Source organism: Danio rerio, chromosome 24 (assembly GCF_049306965.1).
Source record: "Danio rerio strain Tuebingen ecotype United States chromosome 24, GRCz12tu, whole genome shotgun sequence".
NCBI classification, from domain to species: domain Eukaryota; kingdom Metazoa; phylum Chordata; class Actinopteri; order Cypriniformes; family Danionidae; genus Danio; species Danio rerio.
The window spans coordinates 6,103,438-6,124,775 of record NC_133199.1 but is presented as its reverse complement, the minus strand read 5'-3'; the positions used below and the strand labels follow the sequence as shown (position 1 = coordinate 6,124,775).

The 21,338-nt window shown below is 37.8% G+C and overlaps 3 protein-coding genes across 24 annotated transcripts in view; 2 read left to right on the top strand and 1 right to left on the bottom strand.

The window, feature by feature from the left end:
* The window catches only part of gpr158a (G protein-coupled receptor 158a), a 741,191-nt gene that overhangs the window by 571,983 nt on the left and 147,870 nt on the right, over positions 1-21,338 (top strand). The gene's annotated exons all lie outside the window — the stretch shown is intronic.
* Positions 372-17,562, top strand: acbd5a (acyl-CoA binding domain containing 5a). Of its 22 annotated transcripts, none has more exons than XM_073940396.1 (14): positions 372-402; positions 743-860; positions 3,086-3,206; positions 4,154-4,226; positions 4,323-4,440; positions 6,025-6,057; positions 6,289-6,501; positions 8,726-8,938; positions 9,523-9,605; positions 11,689-11,908; positions 12,737-12,936; positions 13,540-13,599; positions 14,707-14,816; positions 15,917-17,562. In XM_073940396.1, the coding sequence occupies exons 2-14, from the start codon at positions 779-781 to the stop codon at positions 15,927-15,929; spliced, it is 1,539 nt and encodes a 512-aa protein (XP_073796497.1). In that variant the 5' UTR covers positions 372-402; positions 743-778; the 3' UTR covers positions 15,930-17,562.
* pimr64 (Pim proto-oncogene, serine/threonine kinase, related 64) lies at positions 16,736-20,541 on the bottom strand. Its single transcript, XM_017353934.4, has 8 exons — positions 20,240-20,541; positions 19,785-20,006; positions 19,622-19,704; positions 19,488-19,538; positions 19,046-19,418; positions 18,756-18,935; positions 18,585-18,680; positions 16,736-18,484 (listed from the first exon to the last, which is right to left on the bottom strand). The coding sequence occupies exons 1-8, from the start codon at positions 20,262-20,264 to the stop codon at positions 18,468-18,470; spliced, it is 1,047 nt and encodes a 348-aa protein (XP_017209423.3). The 5' UTR covers positions 20,265-20,541; the 3' UTR covers positions 16,736-18,467.

Genomic DNA, 21,338 nt, shown 5'->3' with positions numbered 1-21,338 from the left:
CGCTGTTGCCGAGTGAGCGGAACTCTGGGAATTGTAGTGTTTCAATTCATCCAATAACGTGGGACGGGACGCTTTGATGTGGTCATTATTTGCTATAGTGTAACTTCGGCGTCTAGGGCGCAGGAAATTATCAAGCGCACATGTTACTTTAGAAATACGCGACAAAGCATAGCTTAGCATTTTATAAGTTTGCAGTCAGCGACGGTTTTTATTATAAACTCTCATGGGTAAGCTTGCCACGGTGAACTTCACTACCCAGGATGCCACGCGTGCGGCTGAACGGTTGTGGGTTTTGTAGGATTTAAACACTTCTGGGCTTGGCTTGACAAGCAGTATCGCTTTCAAAAAGAACTACAATTCCCATTAAACACACGTTGAAGGCTTTCGTATGTTGACTGTCAGGTACGTATTCATGAGGTCGTAGTCTCCAGCACAGCAGGTAGAGCAGCAAATGGTAAAGTATCTAATGCTCGTGCTCGTTTTAACGTCGTTTCGACCATTTATAAAGCACGTCCATCTAAAAATACCACGTTAAATACTGTTCGCTGCACTCTCCGTCATGTCTTGAGTGTCCTTCAGGATTTGTGGACACATAATGGGTGTTTGTAGCTTTGTTTACTTCTTTGGGAACAATAAACTCTCTCGTTAACGAAGGGTTATATAGCATGTAGGTTTACTGCAAATGTACTGTCAACAATACATGACATACATCTGTTAATAGGTAATGTCTTGTTGCTGCTAGATTTGATTCGGATCTTCTTGAAGCGGTTAGATTGTCATGATGGAGGGTGACAGCAACCCGCTCTACGAGCAGAGGTTCAACGCTGCTGTCAAAGTCATCCAGAATTTACCATCAAACGGTGAGTACTGATTGGTCAGCCTTTTAGGCAGTTTGTTATTGTGTGTTGTTTTGCAACAGTGGACACGACCCCTCACCTACACGTATTGATGTCTGCAGTTTCATAATCAAATTAGACATGATCGCGGGCTTCCTGGTCAACGCGATTAACCTACATTCAGCAGGGCTTAGGTGCTGAAATGGGTCGTGTGTACCACTAGCCCTGATCTCTGTGTGTGTGTGTGTGTGTGTGTGTGTGTGTGTGTGTGTGTGTGTGTGTGTGTGTGTGTGTGTGTGTGAGTGAGATTGGTGATCTGGTTTCCTGTGATTATTACCCTATAATGGTAACATGCAAGAGATCCTAAAGACTTGCTTTTTTTTAGTAATATAACAAAGTTTTTTTTTTTAAACAGAAGAAAATATGTTTGTAAAATAACATTATATGGGTGTTTAATATATATATATATATATATATATATATATATATATATATATATATATATATATATATATATATATATATATATACCCCATTTATTATGTACACTCACTGGCCACTTTATTAGGTGCACCTGTCCAAATGCACCTTAATGCATATTTCTAATCAGCCAATCACATGGCAGCAACTCAATGCATTTAGGCATGTAGACATGGTCAAGATGATCTGCTGCAGTTCAACCCGAGCATCAGAATTGGGAAGAAAGGTGATTTAAGTGACTTTGAACATGGCATGGTTGATGATGACAGACGGGCTGTTCTGAGTATTTTAGAAACTGCTGGTCTTTTCACGCTCAACCATCTCTAGGGTTTACAGAGAATGGTCTGGAAAAAAAATATCCAGTGAGCGGCGGTTTTGTTTAAATGCCTTGTTGATGCCAGAGGTCAGAGGAGAATGGTCAGACTGGTTCCAGCTTATAGAAAGGCAACTTTAACTCAAATAAGCACTTGTTACAACCGAGGTCTGCAGAAGAACATCTCTGAATTCACAACACGACCAACCTTGAGGCAGATGGGCTACAGCAGCAGAAGAGCACACCGGGTGCCGCTCCTGTCAGTTAAGAACAAAAAACTGAGGCTACAATTGGCACAGGCTCACCAAAATTGGACAATATAAGATTGGAAATACATTGCCTGGTCTTGTGAGTCTCGATTTCTGCTGCGACATTCGGATGATAGGTTCGGATTTGAAGTCAACAACATGAAATCATGTATCCATCCTGGGTTGTATCAACGGTTCAGGCTTGTGGTGGTGTAAAGGTGTGGGGGATATTTTCATGGCACACTTGGGCCCTCTAATACCAATTGAGCATCGTGTCAACACCACACAGCCTGAGTATTGTTGCATCCCTTTATGACCACAATATACCCATCTATGGGCTACTTCCAGCAGCATAACACGCCATGTCATAAAGTGCGAATCATCTCAGACTGGTTACTTAAACATGACAATGAGCTCACTGTACTCAAATGGCCTCCACGATCACCAGATCTTAATCCAATAGAGCACCTTTGGGATGCAGTGGATTAAGAGATTCGCACCCGACAAATCTGCAGCAACTACATGATGCTATCATGTCAATATGGAGCAAAATCTCTGAGGAATGTTTCCAGTGCGTTGTTGAATCTACGCCATGAAGAATTAAGGCAGTTCTGAAGACAAGAGGGCATCCAACTCTGTACTAGCAAGGTGTACCTAATAAAGTGGCCGGTGAGTGTATACAGTATGGAGTACACCCCATTTTGAAAAAGGATATTTTTATCCCTTTCCCAGTCAATAAATAGGTAATATATTTAGGTACATTTGAATTAAACTCATTTATTAAACGGATGTATTTATTAAAATAATATTTTAGTCACCAAACATATTTAGAAATGGAAATAGAAAAATACTACATTCAAATATATTTAAATTCATGCAAAAATATTGCAAAAAAATGACAAACTACAAAATTGTATATTTTTTTTTTGCTTTTCTTAACTTTTGCTCTTTCTTTGTATGTAATATTTTTGTTTTATATATATATTTAGATGCACTTCAAACACACACATGCTGATATCAAAATATTTTGACCCAAATATTTAATTATTTGACCCATATCTTATACCTAATGTATTTATTTACTAATTTATCAGTTTATGTAGGTATGCATTTATGTATGTTTTGGGACAAAGATCTAATGTGTATTATTATTATTATTATTATTTAATGATAATTTTAAAAACTTTTTGGTTTGTTTGTGTGTTTAGGTTCGTTTCAGCCATCCCATGACATGATGCTGAAATTTTATAGCTACTACAAGCAAGCAACACAAGGCCCATGCAACATTCCTCGTCCAGGATTCTGGGACCCCGTGGGCAAAGCCAAATGGTACGGAAACTGCCAGATGTACATATTTATACATTTATAAAGAAATATTATATGTATGAACACTGATATGAGGTGTAATATATATTATACACTGATATAAGTAGCTGAACAAAATGGTCCCTTTTGAAGAGGGTAAACACTATGCACACTTTCAAAACACTGCTCTGTTTGCTTTAGCAGCAGTCGCGCTGGTTCATGGCTCAACCAATACTGAGAGTTTGAGAAATCAGTTTGAGATCTGTCAATATTTTTGCAGGTACATTTGTTGGGACTATTGATGCAACAATGAACCACTTCAACTTTAAATCAGTCTAAATTATGAAGATTAATGCGAATGACCTACTGAAAGCGAACTGTTGGTCTGTGAGATAACCATTACACCTATATTTGTTTTATTAGTAACTTTTTTGGGGGGTGGCACTGGTAGTTTTGTGATTTTTGTTTTTTATTTATTTTTTTTCTCCCTATCTGCAAAAACATATTTGAAAATCAGTCCCTGTAGGATTTTGCTTAGACATTTTTTATATACTGTTCTTAGCATAGCTTAGAGTTTTGAAAATAAATATTTCTATGCATTTCTGAGGGAATCTTGACAATAGGTTGCATTTAAAGTGCATTTTTAGTTATTAATTTTACATTACAAGGCCAAAACTTTTTTTTTTCTTAATGACATGCACAGATAAATTGTCCACCACAAAACTAGCATGGTCAGCTAACAAAATCATGTGGTACAAATGTTTTTAAATTGTACTTTAAACAGAAGATTTCTATTAAACGGTTATATCCTTTGAAATAACTATCTGGTCACCAAACATCTTTAGGAATAGAAATATACATTAAAATTGAAAAAAGTTATTGCAAAAAAACAAACAAACAAACAATGATTAAACTACATAAAAAAACTCATCAGTAGCTTCTCTCTGACTTTTCCTGTTGATTGTGTTTAGGGATGCATGGAGTTCTCTTGGGGAAATGCCGAAAGAGGAGGCGATGGCGGCCTACGTGGATGATTTGAAATTGGTATTTTCTTAAGCGGTGTTTAAGAATATAGTAAAGAAAATTCTGAAGTAGTTTGTTGTAGTTCTGTTGTAACTTTGATTTACATTTGTTGAACAGATCCTGGAAAGTATGCCTGTTTCAAGCGAGGTAGAGGAGCTTCTGCAGGTCATCGGACCTTTCTATGAGCTCGTGGATGAGAAGAGGAAGATAACGCAAGTGTCCGATTTAAGCACAGGTAAAGAACCAACACTTTTTGATGAATCAGCATTCGATATGGTTGGATTATGGTAATGGGGATTTTTAAAAACATTTTTATGAATAATGTGCTTAAGATGTTATTTCACCCTAAAATTCTGTCATTATGTCTTACTACAACCATAATCGATTTGTTCATCCACACTACTTTAGATTTAATATGGGACTGTTTTTGCTAGAAAAAAACAATACATTTTTTTTCAGTATTCATATTCAGTACTTTAGTTTGAAAATCATCGATCTTCGAAATTCGATCAATATTTATTTAAATCAATATATATTTATAATGCTTACATTTTAGTTTTAACTTGGATGTTACCCTGAGTGAAAGCTTCAAGTAATTAAATTTTTTTGCATGATTAAACATGTTTAACCATATTAAAATAATAATTAGAAGTACTGTTAGCATATTTTAACATATTATTAGCATGTTACTATGGTGTTTTAAAACATTGCTAATTATTTTAACAATGTGCTAGTAGGGGTGGCCCTGTACACATATTTTAGGATTCAGTTTTGTAATAATTGGGGAGATGAAATGCGTAAAAATGCTGTTCATCTTGCAGAGCGATCACGTCTCTGCAGAAGTCTTGTTTTAAATGGATTACTGTTATTATTTATCATTTAAAACATTGAGTGATTTGAAATTTGGGGAAATGTACTTTTAGGGCACTTGTCCAGGCCTGGATTGGCTAATCGGGAGGACCGGGAGAATTCCCGGTGGGCCGGTCCGTTTTTTGGCCGCGAGGGCCGGTGTCCCTAGCTGCTTGCACTCTCAGCAGTTGCACTTTTTTCATTTATTTGTTTATTTGACCATAACCTCACTCTTTTTATTCATTATTTTGCCGCAGCTCCGCTCTTTTTATTTATTTTCTCGCAGCCCCGTGAGCAAAATGCAGCCTGCAGGTTAATGATGATCATGACTAAAGAGTAGGGTAAAAAAAGCGTAGACATCAATAGCAGCAGATATAACACATAACAGCACCATCGTGGTCTAGCGGTTAGCATGATACGTTACGACGCCGCCGAATCGAGTTCGAACCTCACCAGGGTGTAATATATTTTTTTCATTTTCAGTGTTAATAAAATACTGTTTGGGTTACTTATGTAGGGGTACATATTTTTTTGTGTGACGACCATTAAAAAGGACTGGATATCTATAAAGAATTAATTTTCTCATATTTATGAAAAACATTTGAAGTTCTAGAGCAGCTGATAATAAAGACTTAAATAAAATTCACATAAATAGCACTTTTAACTTTTGCTTTGATCGGAAATTATTGAATTCATGAAACATTTCTGTTAGACTTTCCACAAAAACATTAACCAATGCAACCGTGCTCACCATTAATAATAAATACTGTTTGTTTAGCAGCATAATATAGAATCATAGAATGATCATAGATAGATCTCTGAAGGACCAAGTGACACCTATTTTATTACCTATTTTACTGTACATTTGGCGTTGTTTCAAAAACAAAACTGACCCATGACGGTAATGAACATATAACTCTAGCATTTTGTCTACATTAATGAACTAATTACACATTTGTTTCATGCTCAGCCCGCTTGGAAAGGTTTGCTAAGCAACTTGAAGGCAAGTGATTAGCAGAGTGTTCTCCCAAAGGCCTGCACCCTTAGTTCATAGTGCCGTAGTCCAGCAGTTTCCTTTGACACCTCCCATATGTATCCTCTGCTATTAAATGGTGTAAATAGCATTTGCTGTCCAGGGTTATAGTGCTACTGTCAGAAAATCTGGATAAAACACAGAAACTGTATTTATTAGGTGTTTCAACATATTCTCTTGTGTGCATGTTGCTTTCTCCAGGCTTCGGGAACCTGCTATCATCACCGCCCAAATGTGTCACAAAAAGCATCATCAGGACAATGGAGATGAACGGTAATTTAGAAGGTTATCCTATAAAAACTGCAGAAACGCTGAAGGTGAAATCAATAGATCTGGAGGACAGAGAAGATGATGATGATGAGGATGAAGAAGGGGAGAGAGATGAAGTAGAGGAGTTTAAAGAGGTGAAAAAAGGTAAGTTATTACTATTTCTCATAATTGAAGCCCACCTGAAGCAACTTGAAACATGCAGCATTATTAACATTTGTTTACTCTATGATGGACCACGCTATAATGAAACGGTTTACTCTATAAGGAAAAAACAATGCAATTTTTAAAAATATTCGATTAATATTTTGGCAACAGAGGAACATTTTCTGATGAGAAGGTGAAGTGCAGGATGATGGCATGAAAACAACTGATCTGCATTGGTGCAATTTTTGAATGCTTACATTTTAATAATAATTCATTGAATTTAAGTAGCGCTTACACTCAAAGCGCTTTACACATTTTGGAGGGGAATCTCCTCATCTACCACCAGTGTGCAGCATCCACCTGGAGAGGAGACCATGTGATCATAAGTGATGGCCATCATGGCATAAGTGAGGCCATGATGGACAGAGGCCAGTGGGAAAATTTGGCCAGGATGCCAGAGTTAAACCTCTTTTAACATGATTAAACATGTTTAACCATATTAAAATGTATTAAAAAATTGGATGTACTGTTTACATGTTTAATATTATATTAGCGTGTTTCCAAGGTGTTTTAAAACATTGGCAGTAGTTTTAACAAGTTGCTAGTAGGGGTGGAGCTCAGCTGTACACAAATTTCAGGGTTCAGTTTTGTTATGATTAGGGAGAAGAAAGGCATAAAAATGCTTGTCGTTAATATATTTCGTTTTTAAACCGTGTTTTGCATGAAAATAAATGTTTACAGTGTTAATATAGCTACTCTAGCCTTATATAAAGTTGAATATAATGCAAGAAGAAACCTGATAATGACAAATGTCTGATTTTACCAGTGAAAACAAAAGGTCTAATAATGGTGTCAATAACAGATGACAAGCATATATATCTTAAACATAATAAATCAACTTTATGATTATGAATGGTTATATTCTGATGTCATAATTTTACTGTAAATTAACAAACAGGACATATTGAAAGACTGATTAAGTCCACCATAATGACTGTACAAAATGTAGCATTTTAAGCAACAGTAGAGCTACACGTATGCCTAATATTATTAGTGTTGTTTTACCATATCATGTCACTTAAGAATTATAAGGTTCTATCTGACATTTTTGTCAAAATCGAGTTATTGACATATTCTTAGTAAATGACAACTTATTGTTTACATTTTAAGACTTTAAAAACAAACAAACAAAAAATGTTACAAACATACTGTTTGCATATTGATTGCAAAAACTTTGAAGCTTAATATCTCAAAATCATTCGGAACACATATAGAACCTTATAATTCTAAGGTGACGATATGTTTGAGAATTAACAATAATAATAGCCTACTCATATTAACCTTTATTTTACATCTTAAGAATCGTGAAAAAGAATCGTGATCTTGATTTTAAGCAAAATAAATTGTGATTCACATTTGAGCCAGAATCATGCAGCCCTAACAGCATCTTTACAATTTTCTTTCCAATAAACAAAACAAGATCCACTCCTTAATCCTCCCAGCTCACCCAGAAAAACACCCACCTCACCCGTATATTTTGTACTTTTGTTTGGCTGAGAACCCAGCTGAGATCGATGTGCATGCTTCTGTGAATGTTTTAAAGGATAATAATTCAACGCTATTATTTTTTAAATGTTTTATTTATACATTGTGAAACATTACAAAAATTTACAAGGACATAAACATGTAACAATAAGCAAATACACTGAAGAGTATTTTGAGCAAATAGTAATAATAAAAATAAATAAACAATAATAAATAAAAATAAGATAATAAAAATAAATAGATAAATAAAATAAAAAAACAACAACACTAGTGCAATCTTATATACATAAAAAAACAAGTCTACAATGTGTTGACCAGAAGTAGTTTCCCATAAAAGCTGGGCATTAGGGGGTGGGGACTCAATCAGAAGGAACAGGGTCAAGCTGAAGAGTTTGGACATATTTGCGAAGGGGTTCCCACAAATTAATAAAAATAGTGCTAGTTCGGTGAAGAGAGTACCTAAATTTTTCTAATTTCATAAAATAAAGAACATTTCTTATCCAACAAGTGAGAAGGTGGGTGTGGGCTCTTCCAGTTCAGAAGAATTAATTGCCTAGCATTCAACGCTATTTTGACATAAGCTAGAACAACTACTTATGGCCCTGAAGACCATAGCGATTATAATACGTTTGCTTTATTTCAAATAGTGCTATTTTTTTTATTTTGACTTGTTTTTCAGCATCACAACCGAAGAAGCGGGTTTCAGCAGGGAGACCTAAAGGACCAGTATCTAATGGCAGTATCAGCCAACATAAAGGCCTTAGCAATGGAACGCACGGGTCGAAATCTGATCTGAACAGACAGGAGTCAGAAGAAAACACTGAACACATGAACCATGATGGAGGCATCGTAGAGCTCAATGGACACCTGAATAGTGAGAAAGACAAGGAAGGTAATCACTTAACGTGACTTCAAGCATCCTTTTAAAAGTAAGATGTAGATGTAGGTGGCCAATCACATGGGGAGTCAGCGTTAACGCTTCTCATTTACTTTGAATGGAGTGGCATCAGGGGTTGCAGAACTGATCTGTTGCCAAACTGAATTGCTAACTGACGGCCTGTGTGAATGGGGTGTAAAAAATTGCCCCTAGTTACTATTCCTTACACTAGTTTACCATTGTATGTTACTTGAAGAAGTGAATGAATGAAAGTGTTTAATTCTGACACTGTGTGCATCAGGGCAAATGCTGATTTTGCATAGTGTGTGCTTGCTGTATAATAGTTATTTAAAATTATAGGATTAAATGAGCACACTTGGCAATATCCACAATAGTTTTGGACTATTAGTGTCCTATTTAGGTGATAGGGGGTAATTTCATACACTTACCAAAAGGCTATAAGATACCAAAAAGCTGAGTATGATCAAGGTTAGAGCTAAATTGCAGGAAAGTGCATCTTTGGAGGCAAGATTTGCTTAGCCATGGTCTAGAAACTACTACTAGCTGTAATATTAATTTCTTTATGTGTGAAACAGAAGATGTGTCCAGTTCTCACCATGTGGCCAGTGATTCAGACAGCGAGGTGTACTGCGACTCTGTGGACCAGTTTGGTGGAGAAGATGTAAGTAGATTGCAATTAACATGTACATTATGTTTTAATTTTGGCACGTATATTATGCACAATTGTGTTGGTTTTGATCCTGTAAGATATTTATTTTACTTAGCGCATTCTTATGAAGAGATTTTTCCTAGTGTTCATTCATATACAGTTTGAGAGTTTGTAGATAAAAAAATAATAATTGTAAAGCATTAATATGATCCATGTCTCTAGTATACATTTTCTCGCAATGGAAAAATTACAGCAACGAGGAATTTGCATGTCTGCACCAAACACGACACGACCGGAACATTTAAATACCAGCCACTCATTTAAATAACAAGCACTGCACTCCCAAAGAAATGGTAGGGTCATTAATTAATACATATTTAACCTATTTACCAATATTAAAAGTATTTTTAAACCGTTTTGTAGTTATTTTAGTTATTATTTATTATTTATTTATTAGTTATTAGTTGTAATTATTTTAGTTTTAAACATCTGCTGGTAATAAATGTCACATAAAATAGTGTTCAAACTCGCATTGGTAGCATTTAACACTGAATAAAGCATAGTATTTTTTACCTGAGGTGATAATTGTCATAGATGGTTAGGACAAAAACTAGTTTCAGCATGAAAAAGATACCTTTTATCGCATGTCATGGTGCCACGTTGCAAGCAAGCAGGAAATGTAACTGTAAAGACTAACAACCAAACATTATACTATATTATAATGACAGTTAAAGCTACATTTTTATAAACAAATTTTACTTCTTCCTAACAAGGAAAACCAGTAACAATCCAAAATGCATGCTTATATGGTGTCATGCCTTTGCAATCAAAAAAAGTGATTACCGTATTTTCTGGACTATGAGCGCTACTTTTTTTCTAGGTTTTGAACCATGCGGCTAATACAAAGGTGCAGCTATTCTGTGTATTTTTGTTCCACCGCTAGGGACACTATAACCGGAATTAGAATCAAAAATAAGATAGACGAAAAACCAATGCAAAGAAAAATAGACTACGCTAATTTTCTTTAGCAGATAGAACACGCACGACAAATTAATAAAAAAGCAGCGATCACGAAAACAAACTCCATTCCAGCTGTGATTCCTGGAGTTACAACAAAGTATTTGCAGCCACTTGACATCAGTTTGAATCGGGCATTTAAAGGTGCACTCCGGGTTGAGTGGGATGACAAGTGGTGCGAAGTATTTCACAAAAACCAGCCCCATGCGAAAAGCATCCTTTTTTGATGTCTGTCAGTGGATCCTGACAGCGTGGAGTGCTGTGAAAGAATCCACCATCACCAACGGGTTCTGAAAGGCTGGACTGCTAAGCGAAGAGCTAAATTCACCGGAGGATGACAGTGACACAGAGATCGAGACAGATGTGACGAAAAGCTTCTGAAGCTGTTCAACTGCGACACTGAAGAAGACGACTTAATGGGTTTCAGCGAAGACGATTAAAGTGACTTGTGGTTTCAACACTGGAGAAATTAAGCTAAATCAATACTGGTTATTTTCTCTTGGTTCTGTTACATTTTAATCAGCAAAGTTGCTGCCGTGTTAAAAGACACTGTTCGCAAATACTCTGTTCAGGTACATACAGTACGACAAACAGTTTCAGTACAATATCGTTCTGTACATGCAGTAAATGTAACATTTTTCAACATGGATATCTGTGGCTTATAGCTCAGTGTGGCTTGTATATCTTTTTTTTTCTTCAAAAAATAGAGCAGATGTGGCTTATATACAGGTGCGCTCTATAGTCCAGTAGATATGATATAATGGAGGTCAATGGGGCAAAAACAGCCACCAACATAATGAAAGGGTAATAAATTTGCCAAGAGTGTATTGTTGAATTTTTGAAAATTTGCAAAGCATTTTCCTAAAATATGTGTCAAAATAAGATTTGTCACCAAAATGCATTTCATTTGCTGAAATACAGAGAATATTGTGGCCTAATTAAGACTCAAAATAACCCCAGAGTGGATAAAAACATCCCCAAGAGCACACTAGGGTTAAGAGAATCGTGATGATGACAATCATTTCAGACCCTGTATTAATTAGCATTGTCCACATGTGCTTTTGTTCCCGGACACCAGGGTTCCGAGATACACATGAACCGCTCTCTGGAAGTGTTGGAGGAGAGCCACAGTACACTGTCCTCCACAGGAGACATCAGATCACAGGATGATGAACTGCTGGGACGAGAGGAAGGCGTGCAGCACGGTGGAGAAGATGGACGGGGCAGCAGAGGAGGAGCTCAGAGACGGGAACTTCCTGTCAAAAGAAGTGACAGCTCTGTGGTCAGGAGGGGAAGAGGTACAAACCCGAGCTGCCAGAAAATGTAGCGATCATATATACAGTTGAAGTCAGAAATATTCGCCCTCCTGTGAATTTCTTTTCTTTTTTTCAAATATTTCCCAAATGATGTTTAACAGAGCAAGGAAATTATCACAGTATTTCTGATAATATTTTTCCTTCTGGAGAAAGTCTGATTTGTTTTATTTCGGCTAGAATAAAAGCAGTTTTTCAATTTTCTAAAACCATTTTAAGGTCAATATTATTAGCCTCCTTAAGCAGTATTTTTTCAATAGTCTACAGAACAAACCACTTTTATGCAAAGACCTGCCTAATTAATCTAACTTGCGTAATCAACCTAGTTAAGCCTTTAATTGTCACTTTAAGCTGAATACTAGTATCCTGAAAAATATCTAGTACAATATTATTTACTGTCATCATGATAGATAAAATAAATCAGTTATTAGATACGAGTTATGTCTAGAAATGTGTTGGAAAAACTTCTAAAATCTATATTTGTAACATAAGTAACGCAGTTACACTGACTTTAGTAACTGTAATTACACAAATTTTAAATGTAATTCGTTACATTACTGCATTCCTCAAAAATGTAATGAGAATACAGGGCTACTGTGGAACACTTTACACCAAACTCTAGTTGGCAAATATTTGAAAAAGAAAAAAATTGCACAGGAGGGCGAATAATTTTAACTTTAACTGTATATTAAAATCTAGCCAGCCATGGTTTATTATCAGAGCAGGAGTCCTGAAGTAAACTCTGTCAGTCATCTGTTAATGATCTCCAGAGTGTTGTTTGCATCTACTGCAGCTGGTTTGTCTGTGTATCAGGGTCCAGGTCGCCTGCCTCTGGCTCTGGGTCAGCGGGACCCCAACAAGGCAGCGGGGGAGACGGGGAGCGCTGGGGGGCGGACGGACCCATGACGGAGAATCTAAACGAACAGATCATCTGCGCTCTGGCCAGGCTGCAGGACGACATGCAGAGCGTCTTACAGAGACTGCACACGCTAGAAGCTCTGACAGCCTCACAGGTTACAAACCCAACCCTCACCTTTCACTCTGAACAACACTGATAACAGATTCAAGCCCATTAACACTACAACTGACAGCGCGGGTTGTTGTATACTTGCCTAAAACCACCTGCAGGTTAAATATACCCATTTATACCATAACTGTTTGATATTATAAAAAAGGGATTATGTATCGGTTTATACAGTATTTAATGCAAGTACATTAGAAGTAAACAAAAAATGAACAATAATCCTTTACTTTTTCAGTGGAGGAGTAGTTTAATAACAGTGACTAGTTATGGCTCATAAAAATTATTATTGTTTTTTATATTTTTACTTCATCAATCAGCATCGCTCATGTCATTCAGTGCCTTCAATGTCTGTTTGACATCCCTAAATTGCCTTTTTTATGTCTTGAGACTAAAACTGATTGCCTTTATCTCATTGGTTGAAAGTACTAAAACAACTGGCAGGATAAGCATTAAAATGACTGCCACTTATAGTTATAAATGCCCTATTTTTATTTATTTTTTGCTTTAATCTAAGCAATTTATTACAACAGGGTAACTACATTTTCTGGTTGAGGTACAAGATGTAACACTTTTGCCGTGTGTTGTTTCTCAGGCCCGGTCCTTAGCGCTGCCTTCAGACTACCTGACAACACCTGCAAACAGAAATAAGAAGGTAGAGTCATTTTAACACACTGAGTAATGGGTTTTAAGAGTAAATTGTATTTTTTAAGGAATTGTAAAATATTGTAAAAGTACAACGCGCCTATCATTTCTGCATGATTTCAAGGTGCCTTCTAAAAACAGCCGATTCTCTCATGCTGCGTAATATCATTCCGCCTGGTGCATGCATGGTACAGCAGCAGAGCTTCTTGACTATTACGCCAGAATGAGAGTATAGTTTCTAGCAATATTGGCCTAGGAAACAATCATTTTTCATTTTCCATGTTTTATTACATGATGTAACTACATAAGACTCAAGCTTTAAATGGGAAATGATCAAAACTTTTTTTGGATTTTTTTTTATTAAATGCTAATGGTCTAATCCGATTCAGTTCATCATGCTAAGCTAAGCTAAAAGTGCAAACAATCAGCTGACTGGATTCAAAAAATGGTTCGAGTCAACTGTTTAAGTCTAGTAGACTAGACCTAGTCTAGACTAGTCTAGTATTGAGCTTTTTTTTCTTTCTTTTTTTAAAGGTGCAGTGCAGTTCCTTTAAGGTGAACATTTAAGTTGTGCAAATTAATCCATTTAAGAAAAAAAAAAAACCTCTGTGGTTTGTTTTGGTAATTTTAAATCAAAATCCATACATTTGCTTCTGCTCTAGAATTGTGGTCCTTATCTTATGATGTCAGTTTGATGGGTTGGGTGAAATATGCTTAACCACACCCCAACACCTTTTTTAGAATTGTAAACAATGTTTACAATTAGTTTAAACACATCTGCACTGCCATTCACTTATTCGCTGAACAAATGTCAAAATATATCTAATACATTATTAGTTTAAATTAAATTGTGAGGAATAAAAAAAGACACGCACTTAAAAAGAAATGCACTTAAGGACACATACAAAAAGTCAGTTTGTACAGGAAAGTACAAAGGAAAGTACAGATACTTCTGTACAGTAAACAAGGAAGTTATTTTAAAATCTTACAGTCCCGATCCCAGAATACTGTTAATAATAATTTTATGCACTATGCCATGGTCATAGAATGTTTGCTGATGTTGATTTTTTTTTTTCCTCTGATAAATATGAAATATTATTATTATTTACTCTCTCAGAAGCCGTCCTGGTGGCCTTTTGATGTGTCTCTTGGAACTGTGGCCTTTGCTGTGGTTTGGCCGTTTGTGGTGCAGTGGCTCATTCGTGTGTATGTGCAGCGCAGGAGAAGGTAAACCATCAAAGCTGAAATACAACACATTATCAATGGTTAGATACATTTTGAATAAATTCAGTGGTGAAATACCAAATAAATCCAAATAGTAAGGATGGGACAATAAATTGATGCATTGTGAATCAAGAATCTATTCTGTGATTTGATAAATGCATTGCGTTTCTTTCTGAATCGATTCTGCGCTTAGTTTTTACCAACAGATTTTACTGTGTACTTTACAAACAGCCAGTCCACATACCATTTGAACCGAAAGTAATCATTATGTACCATCTGCTGTTAAAAACTAGCCTAGAGCGCCATCTGCTGTTTAAAAACTAGCCTAGAGCGCCATCTGCTGGTAAAAACTAGCCTAGAGCGCCACCTGCTGGTAAAAACTAGCCTAGAGCGCCATCTGCTGTTTAAAAACTAGCCTAGAACGCCATCTGCTGTTTAAAAACTAGCCTAGAGCGCCATCTGCTGGTAAAAACTAGCCTAGAGCGACATCTGCTGGTAAAAACTAGCCTAGAGCGACATCTGCTGTTAAAAACTAGCCTAGAGCGACATCTGCTATTAAAAACTAGCCTAGAACGCCATCTGCTGTTTAAAAACTAGCCTAGAGCGCCATCTGCTAGTTAAAACTAGCCTAGAGCGACATCTGCTGTTAAAAGACTAGCCTAGAGCAATATCTGCTATTAAAAACTAGCCTAGAGCGCCATCTGCTGGTAAAAACTAGCCTAGAGCGCCATCAGCTGTTATAAACTAGACTAGAGCGCCATCTGCTGGTAAAAACTAGCCTAGAGCGATATCTGCTATTAAAAACTAGCCTAGAGCGCCATCTGCTGTTAAAAACTAGCCTAGAGCTCCATCTGCTGTTGAAATCTAGCTTATTATGCTGTCTGTTGTTAAAATTAGCATAGAAGGCTGTCTGTTATTAAAACTAGCCTAGCTGTTAAAAGCTAAGATCAGAATTGATTCCAGAGATAACAATGATGCATTCCAAACATCTCAAAATCGATCCACAAAATCCAAGACGTGAATTTATCCTCCCAGCTCTCTGCCTAACAGCCAGATCTGCTTGTAAAAGTGTTGATGTTAAACACTGAATCATCTCGTTGCAGAAGAATCAACTGAAGCAAATCTCCTGCTGGTTTTCTGGAGATGCTACGTGTATAGGAGGAGGGAGGAGGCCGTGTTTTCTGCCTGTCCTGTAACTTTTGCACTAAGATGACGACTCTAAGAATCCGCAAATGAAAAGACAGACTGAATGTACGGCACTGCAGCTTACCACAACTTTTCTTTTGTACTTTTTTTAATGCAACTAAATTGACAAAACCCTAATTTAGGTCATTTAAAAGTAGAACTGCAGTTAACAGACATCCATTATTAAGGGCATTACATAGTTCACGTCAAATATATACCGTTCAATGTCCTGCGCACATACAGTAGCTGCTAATTGTCGTTAATACTGTAGCAAAGCGTAAGATGCACTGAGTACTTTATAGGTGATTATTACTCCGATTCTTGGCACAATTAGGACCTTGAATCGTAATGCAACGAAATCAGGACCACCACAATTGCTAGTAATGATAATAGTAACGTTTTTTATTAAAAGATACATGTTAATATCTAGACTTGGGGTTCGCTCAAGTGAAATGCGGTGCTGATCAAAGCCATGAATGCTTATGTAACTGACACTTTCCTTTGCAAATGTGTAGAGAGTTAAGTTCTTTGTCTGCTTAATATCAATGATGTCTCACATATCTGACTTAAGAGTGTGTGGACACTGCATATTAAACATCACTGCATTAGATGTAAAATATTGAAGTGCTATTTAATTAAACAAGCACACTTATCAAGCAAAAAAAATCTGCTTAAGTGCGTTTTCAAAGGGATAGTTCACACAAAAATGAAAATTCTGTCTTTTTTTTACTTGCTCCGCATTGTTTATTTCTTTTGTTGAACACAGAGAAAGATATAATGAAGATTATTAGAAAAAAAAGCCATTTATGGAGTAATTTTAGTTCCTACTATGGCTACAATGAGTTTTTCCTCCCAACATTTGTGTTTTGAACCACTTAAGTGTAAGGAAATTCATTTTTGGGTGGTCTATCCATTTAACGAACACTAGCGTGACTAAAGTGTGCTAATATTTTTGGGATCGACTGTATTTTACACATTGAAACATTTCACAGTAGGTTACTAATGTTAATTTATGGCTGCGGTGAATAATCGAACGCTAGTGTAGGGATTGTTTGCATGTGAAATCCAAAACCTTTTGGTCAATGTTTGCAGGGCTGAGATCGAAACTACGTGGTTGATTTGAAAAGCACTTTGGATGAACGTGAAGAAGGTGAAATCATCTAGGTAATGTTCAAGGCTGAAATCTAACGAATATTTTACGTTTTTTTTTTACTAAACCGAGAAATGTGAGCGTTTTGTTTAATTGTAGTTTCTGTAAATTAGTCGTTAATTCCTTTATTAATTGTATATTAGAGATGTGCAAATATATATAAACATGAAAAGGTCTATTTTAATTGTACTATACTATAATGTAGCATATTATTCATGTCTGTAATACTGCTTCGATTCGTTTATATATCCGGAGAGGTTGTTGATTTAATGCTTTTGTTTGTATTAAACGCACTTAAAAATCACCGTAGCAGATTCTGCGTAAATGTGAGCTATGCATGTTTGGCCATTGTCATAATACACGTCAAACAGTATGTGAGACTTGAGCATCATTAAAAGCTTTTGAAAATTCTCATGTTGGACGTTTAGTTCGTACTGTTCCAGTGTTTTTCTTTTCCTTTGATGATGGCGATCAAAGCACGTTAGTGTTGAACGTTACGCCCCATTTACACGGGGCTTCAGCGTCAATGCTTGACTGAAGGCGTGTCTGAAGTTGGGGCTAACATGATCGTCATAGCAGCGTCAGCCAATGAAAATCAGTCAGCAGTAGGCCACTGTCTAGCTGGTGTATTTGAATACAGCGATCTGATTGGCTAAAGCTTCTGTCGGCGCTTGAAAAGTTGAGCTAGTCCCAACTTCTGCAGCACGCAACGCCTCTGAAGTGGCACGGACGTATTCACAATGCAGTTCGGCAATGCCTGACGTCACCCATTCAAAGTAAATGGGAAGCGTTGACGCTGACGCTCAGTGTGAATGGGGCGTTTTTGTAAGACAATGCTTTTGTTGTGCTCTTCTGGCACTTTGCCTAACTGTACGTTCACATCGAAATCGGCGAGAGCGTCAAAGTCGCCTGATGTCATTCATTTTCAATGGGAGCTGATGGCGATAAGCAGCGAGGAGTGCTACATTTTAATTTGAATGAAGGCAGTAAAGACAAAGAAGCTGCTGCAGCTGTGTATAAAATACATTTATTGTTTATTTTATTGAGTGCAGTATTGGACCGGATGTTAATAACCTGGTTTTTATTTGATTCTCATTTTATAAACCCATTATGCTAGCTTACACACTGCATTGTAATGACTTCTTTCTCCAAGTGGTCTAGAAACATTTGTCTGCTGTACCCTAGCTAGTGTGTGTATGTGTGTGTGTGTGTGTGTGTGTGTGTGTGTGTGTGTCTTCAGCTTGTCCAGCTTCACTCAGAGTCTGACAGACGCAGCAGAGGAAGTTCAGGATCAGCATCTGTTCTCCTCAGTTCCTCTGCTACTCCTGCTCTCCGCCTATAAATCATTGACAGCGTTTATCTACACTCATCCTCACAACACAACACAAGCCAAGCCATGACTACTGGACTCAGATCAGTGTAATGTGTCTGGCCACCTGTGCAGTGCAACCAGGGATGACGCTCAAGATCATCTAAACTAGGCCGATCAGCCGGCGCTGCACTGAGACACCAGCGGATCAGCTGACGGCACTCTGAACACACAACAGCGTCTTCAGAAACACACAACAACACACGTCTGCATCTCTGAGTGTGTGTGAATCTCTAACCTGTGGACAGCTGTCTGGGGAAGAGCAGTCTGCTTCTGGACGTGACCCTCCGTGCGCCTCCGAAGGGGAAGCGGTCGCACAGGATGTTGAAGAGCGTCACTCCGACCGACCAGACTGTAGCTGGAGCCGCATGGTAGCGATGTCTGCTGAACCACTCGGGAGGAGCGTATGCAGGAGTGCCTGAGAGACACAAGGAGAGCACAAACACACACTCAGAATGCTGCAGGACAGAGCAATTCTCCTTACTTGACATCACAAACATCAGAACATCTCCTAGAACTCAAACCCACCTGCAAAGTATCTGTAGGCCGAGCTCTTCAGCTGATCTCCACAGCCGAAGTCCAGCAGCTTGATGTCCTGGGTCTCTGTGGAGATCAGCAGGTTCTCCGGCTTGACGTCCCGGTGTAGGACGCCGCGGCTCTCGCAGTGTTTCAGCGCCGCGATCAGCTGCACCAGCACTCTCTTGGCCAGACGCTCATCCAGACAGCCGTTCTCCTCGCAGAAGCTCTGGAGATCTTGGCAGGGGGCCGGACGCTCCAGGATCAGGATGTAGCGTCTGGGACGGTCAAACCAGTCCAGCAGCTGCAGGACACTGGGGCAGGCAGGAGCTGAAGTGACGCGGATCATCAACGCCACCTCCAGCGGCAGCCGACCCTGACCGGCCTGCAGAACAAACACTCCATTACCTCCAGAACTGAAGCAAACACCTCAACAGATTCACACTCGACCTACAACTCTCAGTGTCTCGCAGGTTCGGTCTTTAGAGACGTACTTGATGGCCACCTGCACACAGAACATCGTCATCATTTACTGACATCAACATTTCTAAAGCATGTCTGAGTGAAGGAGGGAGGAAAAAGTCTTACTGGCAGTCCATCAGACCTGCGGATCCCAGCAAACACCGAGCCGAATCCACCTCGTCCCAGCAGCGGGCCCTTCGCATACCCATCTGACACACAAGAAATGAAGAACACATGCAAATCATTTCAGAAGTGAGCCCTAAGATCTGGAAGATGAGCCTGTGCTGACCTCTGCGAGAGCGTTTGGCTGATCTCCGGGATGAGGTGGACCGGGTTTGCTGGCTGTCGATCTGCCTCTTCCTCTTCTTCTGGTCTGTGGACACAGAATCAGCCAACTGGGACGACAGAGGTGCCAAATAACCCGGAAGCTCATCGGTGGCTTCCTGCGTGTCTGTGTCCAGAGCTGCTGTCTGTGTCTCGGGGAAAGCAGCACTCCTGGATCTGGAGCGGCCTGAGGATCAAACATCAAACACACACAGACTGATTATTAATTATTAATTAAACAACACTTAATCTCACTGCTCACTTTATTTTTGACTTTCAATTGATTTTTTCTGTTTTTCCTGTTGTTATTATAATTGTTTTAATGAATAACACTCATGTCACAAACGTTTTTAAGAAATCTTTTATTTGTAACATCATACAATGCCAGTTACAAACAAATGAAAAATGTTAAAGGCTTACCTCGACTTTCACCCACGAGAGCCATGGACAACCTCCAACCTGCAATGAAACAAGAAAATACAGCAAAAGGTATGAAAATAAAAAGTAAAAGGATAGAAAATTAAAAACAAGAACAAAACGAAGTGGAAATTTAAAAAGATCAACAAAATAAGCGATTGTCAAGAAATAATCCAAATTCCTGCAAGAAAATCAAACCAATTAAAGAATTTAAACAAGTTTTCTGTCAGAAATCCTCAAACAGCTTCAGAAATCTCAGAATCCGCTCAGAAATGCTCTGCAAATGTCGCCTCGCCTCAACCAACAGCCTGCAAAAGCTTTCGCGTGTTCATATATCGAGTCAAATCTCAAATCATAACACGCGTTGCCATAGCAACTCCACTTCAAAACCCGCTGTCCTCGCACCTGAGCATGGCAAAACAATATATTCATGCAAACGCATTTAAATATTTTAATATGTTTAAAGCGTTATTAATTTCATTTCTATTAAGGATTTATTCAATGTCAATCACACGCAGTCAATAACGGTCATCATGCTAATAACAAACAAAAACTGAAAGCCATATTTATTATTATTATTATTATACAAGTTATGTTTTTTTAAAAAGCCTAAATTTGCTTTCCCCATAAATTTATTAGGCCAAAGAGCTTATCACCACAATCGAGCGTTTTGTAGAGCTAGATCACGACTTAATAATTAAAAGTTGTTATGTCTTGATCACGACAAAACAACTTTTAATTAAGTCGTGATCACGACATAACAACTTTAATTAAGTCGTGATCACGACATAACAACTCTAATTAAGTCGTGATCACGACAAAACAACTTTAAATAAGTCGTGATCACGACATAACAACTCTGAATAAGTCGTGATCACGACATAACAACTTTAACTAAGTCGTGATCACGACATAACAACTCTAATTAAGTCGTGATCACGACAAAACAACTTTAAATAAGTCGTGATCTCGACTTAACAACTCTGAATAAGTCGTGATCTCGACATAACAACTCTGAATAAGTCGTGATCTCGACCTAATTAAAGTTGTTATGTCGTGATCACGACTTAATTAGAGTTGTTATGTCGAGATCACGACTTAT